General features: G+C 50.1%; 1 protein-coding gene across 4 annotated transcripts in view; it reads left to right on the forward strand.

The window, feature by feature from the left end:
* PTPN5 (protein tyrosine phosphatase non-receptor type 5) overlaps positions 1 to 16,995 on the forward strand; it is a 153,959-nt gene that overhangs the window by 96,994 nt on the left and 39,970 nt on the right. For all 4 annotated transcript variants that reach the window (XM_075567668.1, XM_075567670.1, XM_075567669.1 and 1 more), the window contains exon 2: positions 12,023 to 12,212. In XM_075567668.1, the coding sequence (XP_075423783.1) occupies positions 12,054 to 12,212 (159 nt within the window). In that variant the 5' untranslated portion in view covers positions 12,023 to 12,053. The remainder of the gene's footprint in view (positions 1 to 12,022; positions 12,213 to 16,995) is intronic.

Consider the following 16,995-nt stretch of genomic DNA (forward strand, 5'->3'; position numbering starts at 1 on the left):
TATTACCATCCCCTGGTTTCTGTCACAATATATATATATATATATATATATATATATATATTGTGACAAACGGCTTACTCCGGGGCTCCACCGTCAGTCCGGGACTGTTAGAACACGGTCTTTTAGGGTAGGTTAAATGATGAGGCGTCACGTACTGTTCCTTTAAACAGGCTATGCCTGGTTTATTCCGTCCCAGGCACTGAGACTGCCACAGTGCATACAACAGAAATACAGCAAAACAAAAGCTGCTCACCTGAGCGATAACTTAACTTAGATATTCCCTGACTCAGGGTTGAAGTGGCTTTTCCACTTCCACCAACAAAATAAGTAACTTTGCAGTCTTAGACAGAAAGAACAGAATGATTTAACTTGTTTGGGGAGAGGCTTTTCCCCTCTCTACTTCAGCAGCCTTCCTGTCTCCAGGCTCTTGGGGAGAGGGGAGAGGAAACAGGAAATCAGCCTTACATACCTGATTTCTAATTAGCATGACAGGTGACAGAAATCAGGCAGCAGACAAACTCTGGTCTGGATCCCTCATCCCTCAGTTCCAGCGCTTGCCAAACTGTTGTCATGGCAATGTGCATTACGTGACGTCGCGCAGCCATGTTGATGGAATTTGGAAGGGAGGATACAGCCAAAGGCAAGATAAATAAATGTATAATAAAAAGATCTAAAAAATGTTGTTATCTCCAGGTTAGCTTTCAATAGAAGGTGGTAAACCTGGCTGCAGTGCCTGTTTCTGTATACAGAGGTGGGGCCTGCAGAGGGTGTGTGTGTATAGAGGTGGGGGCTGCAGTGTGTGTTTGTGTGTATAGAGGTGGGGGCAGCAGTGTGTGTGTGTGTGTGTATAGAGGTGGGCATTGCAGTGTGTGTTTGTGTGTATAGAGGATTTCACTATCATAAATAAATAAAACAAATCACTTTGCAGCCTGAAATCTAAAATGTACTTTCTAATCTCTACTGTAGTTAATAAAAAAAATAACACATTAATTAAAATTATATAAATAATGAAGACATTAAAACTAAATAAATAACTGACTAATTAAAATTAAATAAAAAATTAAGGCATTAATTAAAATTAAGACATTTTAAAAATGTGACATTCCTCATTCCTGACCTTGTGGCTTGTGTATATAATATTACAATTTGCAAACTAAATAGGGGAAATCGGGTTGTGTGTTATAAATATATGCTGCTACGTACAGTACTTATTAGCTCTGCTAGGAGGTGGATTTAGAAGATGGACCAGCGATTCCCAACCTTTTTTGTTTGGAGAAACCCTTGAAGTATTTCGAAAATTCTCGGGGACCCCCTATCCGGCTGACACACATTAGGGCGCGTTTATAGTGCTGGTGAAGTCGTGGTCGCAATTGCTGGACGTCACTTCAATTTGATTTTTCCAGCGACCACAGCATGACGTCAGCGTAGCCGGCACTATAAGCGCGGCCTTAGTCTGCGCTCATAGTGCCGGCGATGCGACGTCGCGGCAAAACAAATGTATTGCCGCCGTCGCGTGCGCTTATTGTACGGGAGCGGCGCGAATTTCTGAAGCCGGTCAAATTTGATTTTTCAGAGGCTGTCGCCACATGTGACAGGCTCTGAACCAATCAAAGACTTGGTCGCCCGCACGCACACTATAAGCGCGGCCTTAGGTTAATTTCACACCTCACGAGCCCCCTTTATTTCCCACCCTCTACCCATGAATTTCTCTCTCCCCTCCGTCTCACTCACTCTTCCCCCCCCCATCCCCCCCTGTCTTACTCCCTCTTTTCCTCACTCACTACCCCTCTCTCCTCTCACTCGCCCCTACCTTCCATCTATTACCCCACTCTGCTCACTCAATCCCCCCACAAAATACATACCAAAAAACCCCACCCCACAATACATAATAAAAATACCCGCCCCAGCCAAAACATATTAAAAAGACCCCACCCCACATACACATTAAAAAAAAAATTGTAAAGGTAAAATTATCATCCTCATATAACCCCCCTCATCTCCCATCTCTTCCCCCCCCTGCATCTCCCATCTCTCCCCCCCCCCCTGCATCTCCCATCTCTCTCCCCCCCCTGCATCTCCCATCTCTCCCCCCCCCCCTGCATCTTCCATCTCTCTCCCCCCCCTGCATCTCCCATCTCTCTCCCCCCCCTGCATCTCCCATCTCTCTCCCCCCCCTGCATCTCCCATCTCTCTCCCCCCCTGCATCTCCCATCTCTCTCCCCCCCCTGCATCTCCCATCTCTCTCCCCCCTGCATCTCCCATCTCTCCCCCCCTGCATCTCCCATCTCTCAACCCCCCCTGCATCTCCCATCTCTCAACCCCCCCTGCATCTCCCATCTCTCAACCCCCCTGCATCTCCCATCTCTCACCCCCCCTGCTTCTCCCATTTCTCAACCCCCCCTGCATCTCCCATCTCTCACCCCCCATGCTTCTCCCATTTCTCAACCCCCCCCTGCATCTCCCATCTCTCAACCCCCCCTGCATCTCCCATCTCTCCCCCCCCCCTGCATCTCCCATCTCTCCCCCCCCCCTCTGCATCTCCCCCCATATCCTACCTCAGTCGGTGGAGGCGGCTGATTCGGCGGAGGCGGCACTGTGGCACGCGCTAACTAGCAGCAGCATCGGAGGTGCCGCACTGCTAGCGAGCGGCTGTGAGCGGGCTCTGGGGGTGGCGGAGCAAGCCGTGGTGCCGGGGGGAGGGCGAGCCGGGGTGCCGGGGGGAGGGATAGCCGGGGTGCCGGGAGGAGGGAGAGCTCAGAGCCGAGGACCGGGTGCCGGAGGGAGGGAAGGCAGGGGAGAGCGGGAGGCCACGTTGCCGCCCCTGTGACTGCATTTGACAAAGTCCCACCCCCGGCATCCCACCCAATCCCCTGCGGCCCTGCATTCTAAAGCCCCACCCCCGGCATCCCATCCAATCCCCTGCGGCCCGGCATGTTTAACTAAAGAAGCCCCACCCCTGGCATCCCATCCAATCCCCTGCGGCCCGGCATGTTTAACTAAAGAAACCCCACCCCTGGCATCCCATCCAATCCCCTGCGGCCCTGCATTCTAAAGCCCCGCCCCCGGCATCCCATCCAATCCCCTGCGGCCCGGCATGTTTAACTAAAGAAGCCCAACCACCGGCATTCTCAAAATACTTACCCGCTGCTGCCGCCGCCGCATCCTCCCCGCCACCGACTCGCGCAGCACCCGCCGACACAAAAAACGGGACCAGGGAGAAAACACGGGACATTACCGGGACGGACTGGCAACCGGGACAGGAGAGAAAAATCGGGACTGTCCCAGCAAAACCGGGACGTCTGGTCACCCTAGTACTATCCTGTAATCTGTTTCACGTGTAACCTCAGTAAACGTAGGCCCAGGTCTGCAGAGCTCAGTTAAATCAGGGCTCATAAGGTGACATTACCTAAAACAGGAACGGACATTATGTCACCTGTGGTTAGCATAGGCCTAACGTCACGTTATTCTAGCATAACGTTGTGTTCCTGAACACACAATCCCTGCAAGGTCTAACCTCACAAACCACCACATCATATATATATATATGTCAAAAGGAGCGCTACTGAGCGTGGCCGAATGTATACAACAAAAGACAAAAATACCCAGTGCTATATCCACGGCATGACCAGTACAGGTATGCAGGTCCTCCACTACAGAGGTAAATGAGAAGTTTCACAGGTAGTGTTAGGACCTGCATGCTGGTCATGCCGTGACGTGGCTGCATACTGGTCATGCCGTGACGTGGCTGCATACTGGTCATGCCGTGACGTGGCTGCATACTGGTCATGCCGTGACGTGGCTGCATACTGGTCATGCCGTGACGTGGCTGCATACTGGTCATGCCGTGACGTGGCTGCATACTGGTCATGCCGTGACGTGGCTGCATACTGGTCATGCTGTGACGTGGCTGCATACTGGTCATGCCTTGACGTGGCTGCATACTGGTCATGCCGTGACGTGGCTGCATACTGGTCATGCCGTGACGTGGCTGCATACTGGTCATGCCGTGACATGGCTGCAGGCTTATAACGCTTTGGCCAAAGGGTTTAACTAAAGGACCCCACTCATGAGAATACTAACAAGTATGTAACTATGCATTTTGTCACATTGGATGTAGCATTGGGTATTTATGTCTTTGGTTGTATAATGTTGGGTTACCTTTCAATAATGTGACGTGAAGTACGTCTTAGCCTTACTCAGATCGATCCTCTGAAATAGGGCTTCAGCTCAGGTTGAGAAAGAGAAGAGGGCAAGAACGCTGGTGAATAATGATATTATTTAAATTAAAATTGTGTTTTTGTTTTATTTATTTTTGAAATAATCTGTTTATCAGTGTTAATAATGTTTAAAAAATGGGTACCCATTTGAATTCCCTGTTTATTTGTGCACTTTTTGTAGTTTCCATGCGGCTTTGGGTTGCCTTTGTATCTTATCTGTGGCTCGATTGCTACAAAAAAAATCTGATTCAATAAGAAATGATGCTTCATTACCGGTTTTTATTTGTTTTAACCAGAAGTGCAAGTTGATTATTCGGTGGTGGGTTTTTTTCCGGTTAAAGAGGCAATTCAAGCGACACTTTAAAGAAATAAATATTATTATTTTAATATATGCAGCCTTTGATTACCTTTATTGAAAACGTATTATCTAAGGTCCGATCATTTCAGTCTCCTGTGATCAATCACCAAAATACTGTTTCCAGGGTTCATAAATAGTTGCCTTTCAGTTTCAATACAGTCAGCGTAACTCAGCAGCTACAATGTATCCTTATATTACCAAGGTAACATTATCTATTGTTACAGTTTACAGCTCAAACTCCTGGGAATATTGACAAATAATAACAAATGATCACAAACAGGTAAGTGAAAGTGTTGCAAAGATATTGAACTGCTGGAGAGGTTGTAGCTAGAGCATCAAAGGATGCCCAGTATATTAAAACTAATTAAAAATGGTATTAAGAGTTGAATTCGATTTTTTTTTAGTAAGTATTATCTAACACTACAGAACTGATTTTATTTAAAAAAAAAAAAAAAAAACAACACATGTAGGATATTGCCTGGATTGCCTTTAAAAAACTAAAACGGAAATCCTTAATTATACCTAACTGTGGTGTTATACCCATCACCGTGAAGCCCGATTTAGGGGGTTGGATCTAAGTAATGCCACGTTTAGGTATGGCCAAACTCACCTAAAGCAGCAGTTCAAGCAACATCCTACATGTGTGTGGATTTTTTATTTAATAAATCACTTCTATACTATGAGAAAATACTTGTAGCATTTAAAAAATATATGTTTTAAAGACATTTTAAATGTTTCTGATGTAGGAACCATTTCCAAAGTGACTCTGGATCTTGAGCCCCGCCCTTTCTCTAGCAGTGAACCAATTGTATCTAGTAACTGCCCAGTCACATAATATTCTAGGAACTACATTGCCCACAATGCTGTGCAAGAACTGAATTAAATAGCCCCGAGCAAGCGATCGATTACTGGAGTACAGAGGGATCTGCAGCTTAGCTAATCACTTGTCAGTGTGCAGATTGTATTGATGCGCATGTTGAATGGGAATTTTTTATTTTTTTAAACAGCAGTTTGAACTGCAGCTTTAATGTTAAGTCCCCACGTTAACCTTAACAAACGTTTGTGGATATGCAATATTATGATAGTGTTAGGTTGGAGCTTTGTGGATCTGGGCCAATAGGCTTATTCTATGTCCGCCAAAGCAGCCAATCGAGCCATGTATGGCATATATAAAATAAGCCCTTAAGTGTCCGAGTCCCTGATAAAAATGCTTTAAAATGCTCAACCAGCCCACGAGTACTGGAGAATATCACACTGAATATTCCAGTGCAACATTTGTTTTAAGACAGAAGTGATTAACTGCTTCAGTTTCAAGGAGGGATCAAATAAACTAACATAAAGTTTGTTGGAGGCTTATACATAACAGAACAAGAAAAATCACTGTAACAAATACATGTGTAGCCCTGCTTCCTAGCGAACGCAGGCCACTACCATATGCTGTATTACCTGTAGGCTCACAGGGTCTGAGCCTCTGCCACGGAGAGCCTGGGGTACACACAATATCTAGAACTTGGTGCAGCGCCTCCACCTGCGACAGCTTCCGCCCGAGGGGAAGTGGGTCTTGGGTTATATACAACACACCCACACAGCAATATCCCTTAACCAATTAACTTTACTTGCATATACCATAGGGATTATATCAACAGGTGTCCCTCCCTAGAGGAGACACTATACTCGGCGTCTCATTGGACGCTCACCCTCCCTTCTCCCTTCACCGGGTGATCACACCCCGTGTCCAGTTCCCCTTGGGAATAGTTCTCCCACCCTCAAGTGAGTCAATGAATGTGTATGAGTGTGACTGCGCAGCCACTGTGTCCTGAATGAATGTGTGTGAGTGTGACTGCGCAGCCACTGTGTCCTGAATGAATGTGTATGAGTGTGACTGCGCAGCCACTGTGTCCTGAATGAATGTGTGTGAGTGTGACTGCGCAGCCACTGTGTCCTGAGTGAATGTGTGTGAGTGTGACTGCGCAGCCACTGTGTCCTGAATGAATGTGTATGAGTGTGACTGCGCAGCCACTGTGTCCTGAATGAATGTGTGTGAGTGTGACTGCGCAGCCACTGTGTCCTGAGTGAATGTGTGTGAGTGTGACTGCGCAGCCACTGTGTCCTGAATGAATGTGTATGAGTGTGACTGCGCAGCCACTGTGTCCTGAGTGAATGTGTGTGAGTGTGACTGCGCAGCCACTGTGTCCTGAGTGAATGTGTGTGAGTGTGACTGCGCAGCCACTGTGTCCTGAGTGAATGTGTGTGAGTGTGACTGCGCAGCCACTGTGTCCTGAGTGAATGTGTGTGAGTGTGACTGCACAGCCACTGTGTCCTGAGTGAATGTGTGTGAGTGTGACTGCGCAGCCACTGTGTCCTGAGTGAATGTGTGTGAGTGTGACTGCGCAGCCACTGTGTCCTGAGTGAATGTGTGTGAGTGTGACTGCGCAGCCACTGTGTCCTGAATGAATGTGTATGAGTGTGACTGCGCAGCCACTGTGTCCTGAGTGAATGTGTGTGAGTGTGACTGCGCAGCCACTGTGTCCTGAGTGAATGTGTGTGAGTGTGACTGCACAGCCACTGTGTCCTGAGTGAATGTGTGTGAGTGTGACTGCGCAGCCACTGTGTCCTGAGTGAATGTGTGTGAGTGTGACTGCGCAGCCACTGTGTCCTGAGTGAATGTGTGTGAGTGTGACTGCGCAGCCACTGTGTCCTGAGTGAAGGATGGTACCGTTGGTGCACTTTAGAATTACCTGCCGGGCACTCCAGTACCCGGTGCGGCTACAATCTTCACAAAGGATCAGCGAGGTGTAGATGACGTCACCCGTCGGTGTCTAGGGCGATCCCACCCAGACACGCTGCGGCACGATAGCGGGGTCTGCGCCCAGACCTCCCGCCAGCCAACTTAGAACTGTCCCAGCGGTGATAATGTGGCAATAAGGGAACCGGAACCTGACTATGGCCAGTCCCTAGCTCCGCTTGTCTCTACGGGGACTCAGGGCCTAACTGGGCCTGGGGCATGCGGCCTACGTAGGGGGCGGTCTGCCTCCCCACACCGACGCTCCTTCTCCTCTCCAACCAACTCTGACAACTCGTGCGCGCACCCACTTCCTTTTCCTCCTGGTCTCGCACCTCATTGGCCCAGGCGCATCACGGGGACCCGCGGGGGCTGCTGGGACTCGTCGTGCGCTATCTCCTTCGCAGGCTTTTTACCCTCGCTCTGCGCATGCGCAATCTCTGCTAGGCTAAGTCGGTGCTGGCGCCAACCACAACATGGCGGCTCCCTTGCGCGGAACCTCCGTTATCGGAGTGTTCCCTAACTGCAGCATACCCACCAATAACAACAAAAGGGGTGGAAAAGGGGGTCCCGGCTACACCTGCATAAAACCCTCAGAAGACGTCTTCACGAATGAAGAATAAGCTCTATAGCAGGACACAACTCAAGAGCTTTTTTAGAAAGATTAAATTTGCATTGTAAATGACTGAGAACAAAGCCCCTTATCACTAAATTAGGTGTAACGTATCTCATAAGATACGTTTATTTAATTTATTTATAAAATGTTTTACCAGGAAGTAATACAGTGAGAGTTACCTCTTGTTTTCAAGTATGTCCTGGGCACAGAGTTAAGACAAATAATACATGGTTACAAGTACAGTTACATAAATGAGCAGTTTATACATTATATACAAGACATTGCGTGCACAGTTAAAGAAAATATATATTACTAGCTGAGAGACCCGGCGTTGCCCGGGATGTAATGTTCCCGCTCCTCTCTCTCTCCTCTCTCCTCCCCCCTCTCTCTCTTCCCCTGTCTCACCTCTCTCTTCCCCTGTCCCCCCCTCCCTCTCTCTTCCCCCCTCCCCCCTCTCTCTTCCCCCCTCCCCCCTCTCTCTCTCTTCCCGCCTCCCCCCCTCTCTCTCTTCCCCCTCCCCCTCTCTCTCTCTTCCCCACTCCCCCCTCTCTCTCTTCCCCCCTCCCCCCTCTTTCTCCCCCTTTCTACCCCCTCCCTCTTCCCCTGTCTACCCCCTCCCTCTCTCTCTTCCCCTGTCTACCCCCTCTCTCTCTTCCCCCCTCACCCCTCTCTCTTCCCCCCCCTGCCCCCTCTCTCTCTTCCCCCCTTTCCCCTCTCTCTCTTCCCATATCTACCCCCTCCCTCTCTCTTCCCCTGTCTCCCCTCTCTCTCTCTTCCCCCCTACCCCCTCTCTCTTCCCCTGTCTCCCCCCTCCCTCTTTCTTCCCCCCTCCCCCCCTCTCTCTCTTCCCACCTCACCCCTTTCTCTTCCCCTGTCTACCCCCTCCCTCTCTCTCTCCCCTGTCTCCCCCCTCTCTGTTTGTCCCCGTTCACATCAATCCAGCCCCTCCCCCATTTACAGGTCCGGTCCCCCCCCCCATTTACAGGTCCGGCCCCCCGCCCCCCTTTACAGCGTCATGCAGTGTGTGTGTGCGTCAGTCAGTGTGCGTCAGTCAGTGTGTGCGTCAGTCAGTGTGTGTGTGCATCAGTCAGTGTGTGTGTGCGTCAGTCAGTGTGTGTATGTGTGTGTTCGTGCGTCAGTCAGTTTGTGTGTGTGTGTGCGCGTGCGTCAGTCAGTCTGTGTGTGTGTGTGTGTGTGCGCGTCAGTGAGTCTGTGTGTGTGCCTCAGTCAGTGTGTGTGTGTGTGTGCGCATCAGTCAGTGTGTATGTGTGTGCGTCAGTCAGTGTGTGTGTGCGTGTGTCAGTCAGTGTGCGTGCGTGTGCGTGCGTCAGTCAGTCTGTGTGCGTGCGTCAGTCAGTGTGTGTGTGCGTCAGTCAATGTGTGTATGTGTCTGTCCGTGCGTCAGTCAGTCTGTGTGTGTGTGCGTGTGTGCACGTGTGTCAGTCAGTCTGTGTGTGTGTGTGCGTGCCTCAGTCAGTGTGTCAGTGTGTGTGTGCGCGTCAGTCAGTGTGTATGTGCGTGCGTCAGTCAGTGTGTGTGTGCGTGTGTCAGTCAGTGTGTGTGCGTGCGTCAGTCAGTCTGTGTGTGTGCGGGCGTCAGTCGGTGTGTGTGTGCGTCAGTCAGTGTGTGTGTGTGTGTGCGCGCAGCAGGTAGTCAGTGTGTGTGTCAGACAGTCAGTGTGTGTGTGTGTGTGCGTCAGTCAGTGTGTGTGTGCGCGCGGCAGGCAGTCAGTGTGTGTGTGTGTGTGTGCGTCAGTCAGTGTGTGCGTGCGTGCGTCAGTCACTCTGTGCGTGCGTGCGTCAGTCAGTCAGTCTGTGTGCGCACGCGTCAGTCAGTCAGTGTGCATGTCAGACAGTCAGTGTGTGTGTGTGCGTCAGTGTGTGTGTGTGTGTGCGTCAGTGTGTGTGTGCGTGCATCAGTCTGTGTGCGTGCGTCAGTCTGTGTGCGTGCGTGCGTCAGACAGTCTGTGTGTGTGCGCGTCAGTCAGTGGGTGTGTGTGTGCGCGCGTCAGTCAGTGTGTGTGTGTGTGCGCGCGCGTCAGTCAGTGTGTATGTGTGTGCGCGCGCGTCAGTCTGTGTGTATGTGCACGTCAGTCAGTGTGTGTGTGTGTGTGTATGTGCGCATCAGTCGGTGTGTGTGTGTGTGCGCGGCAGGCAGTGTGTGTGCGCGTCAGTCGATGTGTTTGTGTGTGTGCGCGCGTCCGGCTGTGTGTGTGCGGCATTCAGTGTGTCTGTGTGCGCGTCAGTCAGTGTGTGTGCGGCAGTGTGTGTGCGTCAGGCAGTGTGCGTCAGCCAGTCAGTGTGTGTGTGTGTGTGTGTGGCAGGCAGTCAGTGTGTCAGTCAGTGTATGTGTGCGTCAGTCAGTGTGTGTGTGTGTGTCAGTCAGGGGGTGTATGTGTGTGCGCGCGCATCAGTCTGTGTGTGTGTGTGCGCGCCAGTCGGTGTGTGTGCACGTCGGTCGGTGTGTGTGCGCGCGTCAGTCGGTGTGTGTGTGTGCACGGCAGGCAGTGTGTGTGCGCATCAGTCGATGTGTGTGAGTGCGCGCGTCCGGCTGTGTGTGTGTGCGGCAGTCAGTGTGTGTGCGGCAGTGTGTGTGCGTGTGGCAGGAAGTCAGTGTATGTGTCAGTCAGTCAGTGTGTGTGTGTGTCAGTCAGTGTGTGTGTGTGTGTGTCAGTCAGTGTGTGTGTGTGCGTCAGTCAGTGTGTGTGTGCGCGCGGCAGGCAGTCAGTGTGTGTGTCAGTCAGTCAGTGTGTGTGTGTGCGTCAGTAAATGTGTGTGTGCGTCAGTCTGTGTGTGTGTGTGTGCGCGCGTCCGGCTGTGTGTGTGCGGCATTCAGTGTGTCTGTGTGCGCGTCAGTCAGTGTGTGTGCGGCAGTGTGTGTGCGTCAGGCAGTGTGCGTCAGCCAGTCAGTGTGTGTGTGTGTGTGTGTGTGTGTGTGTGTGGCAGGCAGTCAGTGTGTGTGTGTGTGCGCGCGGCAGGCAGTCAGTGTGTGTGTCAGTCAGTCAGTGTGTGTGTGTGCGTCAGTAAATGTGTGTGTGCGTCAGTCTGTGTGTGTGTGTGTGCGTCAGTCACTCTGTGTGTGTGCGTGCGTCAGTCAGTGTGTGTGTGTGTGCGTCAGTCAGGGGGTGTGTGCGTGCGTCAGTCACTTTGTGTGTGTTTGCGTCAGTCACTCTGTGTGTGTGTGTGCGTCAGTCACTCTGTGTGTGTGTGCGTCAATAAGGGGTTATGTGTGTGCGCGTGGCAGTCAGTGTGTGTGTGCGTCAGTCAGTGCTTGTGTGTGCGTCAGTCAGTGTGTGTGTTTGTGCATCAGTCACTCTGTGTGTGTGTGCGTGCGTCAGTTGGTGTGTGTGTACACGTCAGTCAGTGTGTGTGTGTGTGTCAGTCAGTGTGTGTGTGTTGCAGACAGGCAGTTCGTGTGTCAGTCAGTTTGTTGTTTGTTGTTGTGTCGGTGACTCGGCGGGAGTTTGGCGGGCGGGGGGGGGGTGTTTGAGGTGAGGCGGCGGCGCCGAGGAGTGGGCGCCGCTGGCCGTGGGTAGCGGTGCAGAGGCTGGGGTTTGCTCTGGGTGTGGGGGTGGGGGGGTGGAGGGTTTGTGTGGGGAGAGGTGAGGCGGCGGCCCCGAGGAGCAAGCAGCATCTGATTGGCCAGAGGGTGAGTGACAAACCAACTGACCAATCAGATTGCCCCTAGGGACAGCCAACATACGTTTTCAAAAAAATATAAATAGATGGGCGTATGAAACAGTTACAGACCAGATTAAAATGACATTAAAATGTATTGGTTTGTATGATTAAATGATGTCACTGTTGCCAGATTAATACATCATTCCTACAAATGATGAATTCTTCTAAGAATAGGTGAAAATCAAAAGTACTCTGTAGGCTTGTGTCAGTGCATGATATAATAGAAGCTGGGTGTGCGACGGTCTGAAGCGGCACTTGATACAGAATGGAATTGAGCAGTATCTGACAGCTTTGAAAAATGACTCATTATGACGACCCTGGCAGCAGCCGTGGACGTGCTGATTTTAATTTCCTCCTTTACAATGCCAGGTCTGTCCATGACACAAGTGATCCGGAAGATATGGGCTCCTTGGACGAGGCAGATGAGCAGCAGAACCAGCACCTTGGAATGGAACAGTCACAGAGCACGGAGAGAAACCCACAGTACAGCTGGGCTGCTTTGTGGAATGTTTTGACCATTGGAGGCAGTATTTGCATACTCGCTCTCACACAGCTATTGGTAAGTCTTTTAAATGTGTTTGTCATACAATGTGCTGTCAGATACAAGCATTCGCAGTGATAAACTGAAAGGATTGTGAATCTAATATGGGGAGAAAAAATGGATTTGGGAATTTCATGAATGGTAGGCTTGAAATCCGTAAACCGGTAAAGCAGTAATTATTCCAGTGGTTTCCAACCTTTTTTGGCTTAAGGAAACCTACAAATATATTGTGAAATTCTGCGGAACCCCAACCCTCTCTAATAGCGCCTCTGAGATCAGATGCATTGTAAGGAACCCCAACCCTCTCTACTAGCGCCTCTGTGATCAGATGCATTGTAAGGAACCCCAACCCTATCTAATAGCCCGTCTGAGATCAGATGCATTGTAAGGAACCCCAACTCTCTCTAATAGCGCGTCTGAGATCAGATGCATTGTAAGGAACCCCGACCCTCTCTAATAGCGCGTCTGAGATCAGATGCATTGTAAGGAACCCCAACCCTCTCTAATAGCGCACCTGAGATCAGATTCATTGTAAGGAACCCCAACCCTCTCTAATAGCGCGTCTGAGATCAGATGCATTGTAAAGAACCCTAACCCTCTCTAATGGTGCGTCTGAGATCAGATGCATTGTAAGGAACCCCAACCCTCTCTAATAGCGCGTCTGAGATCAGATGCATTGTAAATTCTTCTGTATTTGGTACTATTTTCAAATGACCTGAAAATTGCACGGAAACCTTTAGGGATGCCTGGGGAACCCTAGGATTCATAAGAACCCCGGTTGCAAAACACTGATCTAGATCTGGGGGGCGCAACATTTTCAGGGGGGTGCGGCACTTACAGAGGCCCTACGCTCTTCCTCACAACATTTAAATGAAATGCCGGGGGAGCGTGCGAGGCCTCCGTAAGTCCCTAACCTCTTCTCCGCTGTCTTCTGGCGACGTGTCACATGACGTCATGATGTCAGAAAACGCTGGAGAATAGTTAAGGGAGGGGGGGAGAGCAGACTGGGGGGCGCAGATAAAAATGTTTGCTCACCCCTGATTTAGATGGCCTGTATGTACTGTATGTTTGTGTATTGATAATCTGATGTGACGAGTTCCCTGACAATAGTTCTATGAACTTGTGGACTTAAAACCCATAAGAGATATTACAACAATTAGTACATCTGACCGTCAAAGCTGCAACACGCCCTGTGATTTACCTTCATCACTTTATACGTCTCACTTTTTAGAAACATTGTTATCGGCCCAATTCTTTGCCTAAAATGGTTAAGCTAATCAATTCATATCCATTTATTTTGGGAGGGAAGGGGGGAAGGGCGGATAGCATGTCCTAGGATTATTCCTTCCGTTTAAAAAATGTTTTGCCTTCCTAAGATAATGGCACCGACCTTGCCCACTGGCTGCTTGTGAATATGCCGCGTTTTCATCGTGGGGCTGACAGATGACTCCAAATGGTGGGAAAGTGAATGAATGTGTGATTCATGCACTTAGCAATTTTATGTATGCAATATTTGGAAAACTGACAAGGTAGAAATAATTAATTCCCATCCCCAGTCTAAATCTTACTTACCCATTTTACATAGGGTAGCTCAAAAGTGTGACAAATCACTGCTAAAGTGCCCTTTTAGATAGGATTGGCGCGCTTTGCTATTCTGTAAGCCCTTCTCGCATGCCCAATCTGTGGCTAAAAGGCTTTTTTTTTTTAGAAGCGGTTTCCCTCTGACTCTGCCAATCCGATCGGTTTGTTAAAAAAAAACGCCTCCAACTCGCATTTTTTTAACCAAAAATTGCCATTCTCATAGCTCTGTTTGGCAAACCACTTCTATAAACTCCCATTTTTGAGACTGGTATTGCGAGTTACATGCAGAGCTTGAAATTTGGCTTTTGCTGAGAGAGCCAAACCCATAAATCAGACGGAGGATGGAGTTAGCACCTCAGGTCTTTCTGCTTCTGAAGTAAGTGCAATCCGGGCGGTTTGGCTGAGAAACTGGGCGATTTGTCACTTTTTATAGACGCGGATTAGCGGATGAGATCTGCACTAGAGAATAGGGTTTTTTCTCACATTTTATTCCGCTAATTGTACAAACCGCGCGCTCTGACACCGACAACTTCTGAGCTTTCTATGCCGCACACATTTCAGTGCTTTTATCCCCAATTGTATTTTTTTGTTATTAATATGAATGATAAAATATGAATAGCAGCCCAGAGAGCAAGTTCAAAATGTTTATGCTTTTACCATAATGTCCTAGCAAATATATAGGAAAACTCTGCTGTTTGTGGCCTTTTTGTAAATACACTAACATAATATAAACAATGAAACTAGCTTGGCTTCTATTTCAAGCCGCAATCCCCCCAAATTCCTTATTTTATTTAAATTCCAGTTCTTGAACAGGGGTGTGTGGGGGGGGGGGGAGGGGAGCTGTTCTCGTTCCCCTGTCTGCGAATTTAGGGCCTGCATACAGATCAGTGATTGTCAAATCTTAGCTCAGGAGCCCCCGACCGCAGCAGGATTTAGTAATAGCCAATTCACTTACACAGAAGTGAATGCACATGTAGCCATGCTGTAAAATGGTCTGCAGTTTTCTCTCCTGCTGGCAGTAAACCTGGTAAGTTACAGGGATGCCAGCAGTAATCATGGAGGTTTGCCCTCACATCCTGGTGAGGTGCCCTATGTGTGGATGGGAGTGGCTACATACTCTGAGTCCACCGTTAGTGACATCAGAGATGTGCCTGCCCCCTGAGGGATATAAGGCACAGCACTGCTCAAAATTAGGTGGTTGGAGAAGGAGCAAGTCTGCGTTGAGACTGGGGAGTGGGTGGCACACTAGTGCTTTAACTAGTGTCCCCACTCTGTATTAAATAATGTCTAGCTGTCAAAGCCATACTGTGTCCAGGGATCTGGCACAGGGGTGATCTCCCTGAGGGGAGAGGGGATCCCACTCCATTGGGAGGGTGTACCTTTGAAAGGATAACACAGCAAGATGTGTGGCTAAGAGACACTCACTGTAAGGGACAGTTGGCCTGCACCGTAAGCCACAATAAAGCATCCTTGATCAAAGACATCTTCATGTGTGAGTCTGAACTTACTCTACACATGATGGCACCACGGAGGAGTTCCTCATCAGAATCATCCCCACATAGGACGCAGGGATCCTGATGAGGTGGAGGCGCTGCACTGGATATAGGTAGGACTCAAACACACTACCTCAGCTGCCTGTCTGGGTTGACAATCCCCACACAACATCATGCGGGAGACTCAGGAGGAGGTTTAGAGAGGGGCTATAGCTGTCCTAGTCACCTTGAGGTAGTGCTGGTTGGTAGGATGCCTGAAGGGATAGCCTGTTAATGAGGTCAGGAATTCTGGAGAGGGTCTGCGCTAGGCTAGCCAACAGTAGGTAGACGCCCAAATACTGCATGGAAGAGCCAGAGTACTCTAGCCCATTCCAGACCACTTACCGAAGGGAGCACAGACTGGGAGGAAGGAGACACAGCAGACACAGAAAGAGTGAGCCTAGCCTGAGGTAGTGCAAACACGAGTCCAGCCTACATTAGGTACACAAGGTGGTGCATCAAGGTAATCTTTATTGTACCGGTGTGGCGGCTGCCCCGCAGAGAGGAGCTCCACGTATAAAGACATATACAGTAACCAAATGGCGATCGCAAGAATGGAGGATCCGCGCGGTGCAGAAGGTCCAAAATGGCGGACGGAGGCAGATGGAGGGAGCGCATGTGGTGTGCGTTCCGCTGAAGAGCAAGCTACGGATGTGACTTTGGCAAGCCTGTTGTGGAGTGGCGCGAAAGCTGTGGCCGCACCGTTTTTGTCCTGTCTGGGACCTAGGGGTACTACCCCTGAGGACATTGAGGAGGACATTGTGGTGATGTGTGGGGAACATGATGAATTTGCTTGTCAGTCGGCATACAAACAGTTAAAAGCTACCTCAACCGTCAAAGAGACTGATAGTGCAAACAAAAATGGCGGCTCTCGCTTCCCTGGGAGACTGCGTGGATCAATTGCAGAAAATTCTGCAAATGCGGGACTTGCAGAAAGTTGGCCAGGAGTGCCGCCAACAGGAAAACCCCGCCCTGTTTGGGGGGAATGGCGCGAAAGCTGCAGCCGCGCCCTCATGGACAATGACTAACTCAGCCCCAGTGCTGGGTCACCCGATCAATTTGTGGGACCTCCCCCTAATCTCAACCAGGGGGAGTGGTTTCCAATTATGCCCAGTGGGAGCGGATTCGGCTGAGCGAGGAGCTGGTGAACCGGCCGCACCCTTACAGAAAGTAGTTCCTATAATTAGTGCTGCCTGTGGAGGAAAAGACCAAGAGATGGGGAGAACTTGGCCAGAGATGGCGCCAAATAAGGAGTGGTGCTCGGGGAGTGGTGGCGCGAAACCAGAAGCCGTGCCCCCCAGGACTGTGAAAAGTGCAGCACTAATTCCTGGACATCCTATAAAATTGTGGGACCCTCCCCTAATCTCCACCAGTGGGGGTGGTTTCCAGCTCTGCCAGATGAGGGGGGAGCTAGCTAAGGGAGGAGTTGGCAGCTCAACCCCTGCTCGTCAGTCACGAGGAGCCGGTATGCTGAACAGACCACTGCTGCGAGTGCCTCCCACCGTGACTATGGCCTGTAAGCAGGAAGAGGGTTCTATGGTGTCTACCCAACCCTACTCGGCCCCTGGAGGCTTTTGGTGATTCGAGTGGCGGGCACTGAGACGGTGGCATGCCTATGCCTACAGTGCAGACTACCAGGAGGCGCAGTGGGTACGGCTGCGCGCTGCCCACAATGTGGTCTCCAATAC

The sequence above is a fragment of the Ascaphus truei genome, chromosome 12, assembly GCF_040206685.1.
Source record: "Ascaphus truei isolate aAscTru1 chromosome 12, aAscTru1.hap1, whole genome shotgun sequence".
Lineage (NCBI taxonomy): Eukaryota > Metazoa > Chordata > Amphibia > Anura > Ascaphidae > Ascaphus > Ascaphus truei.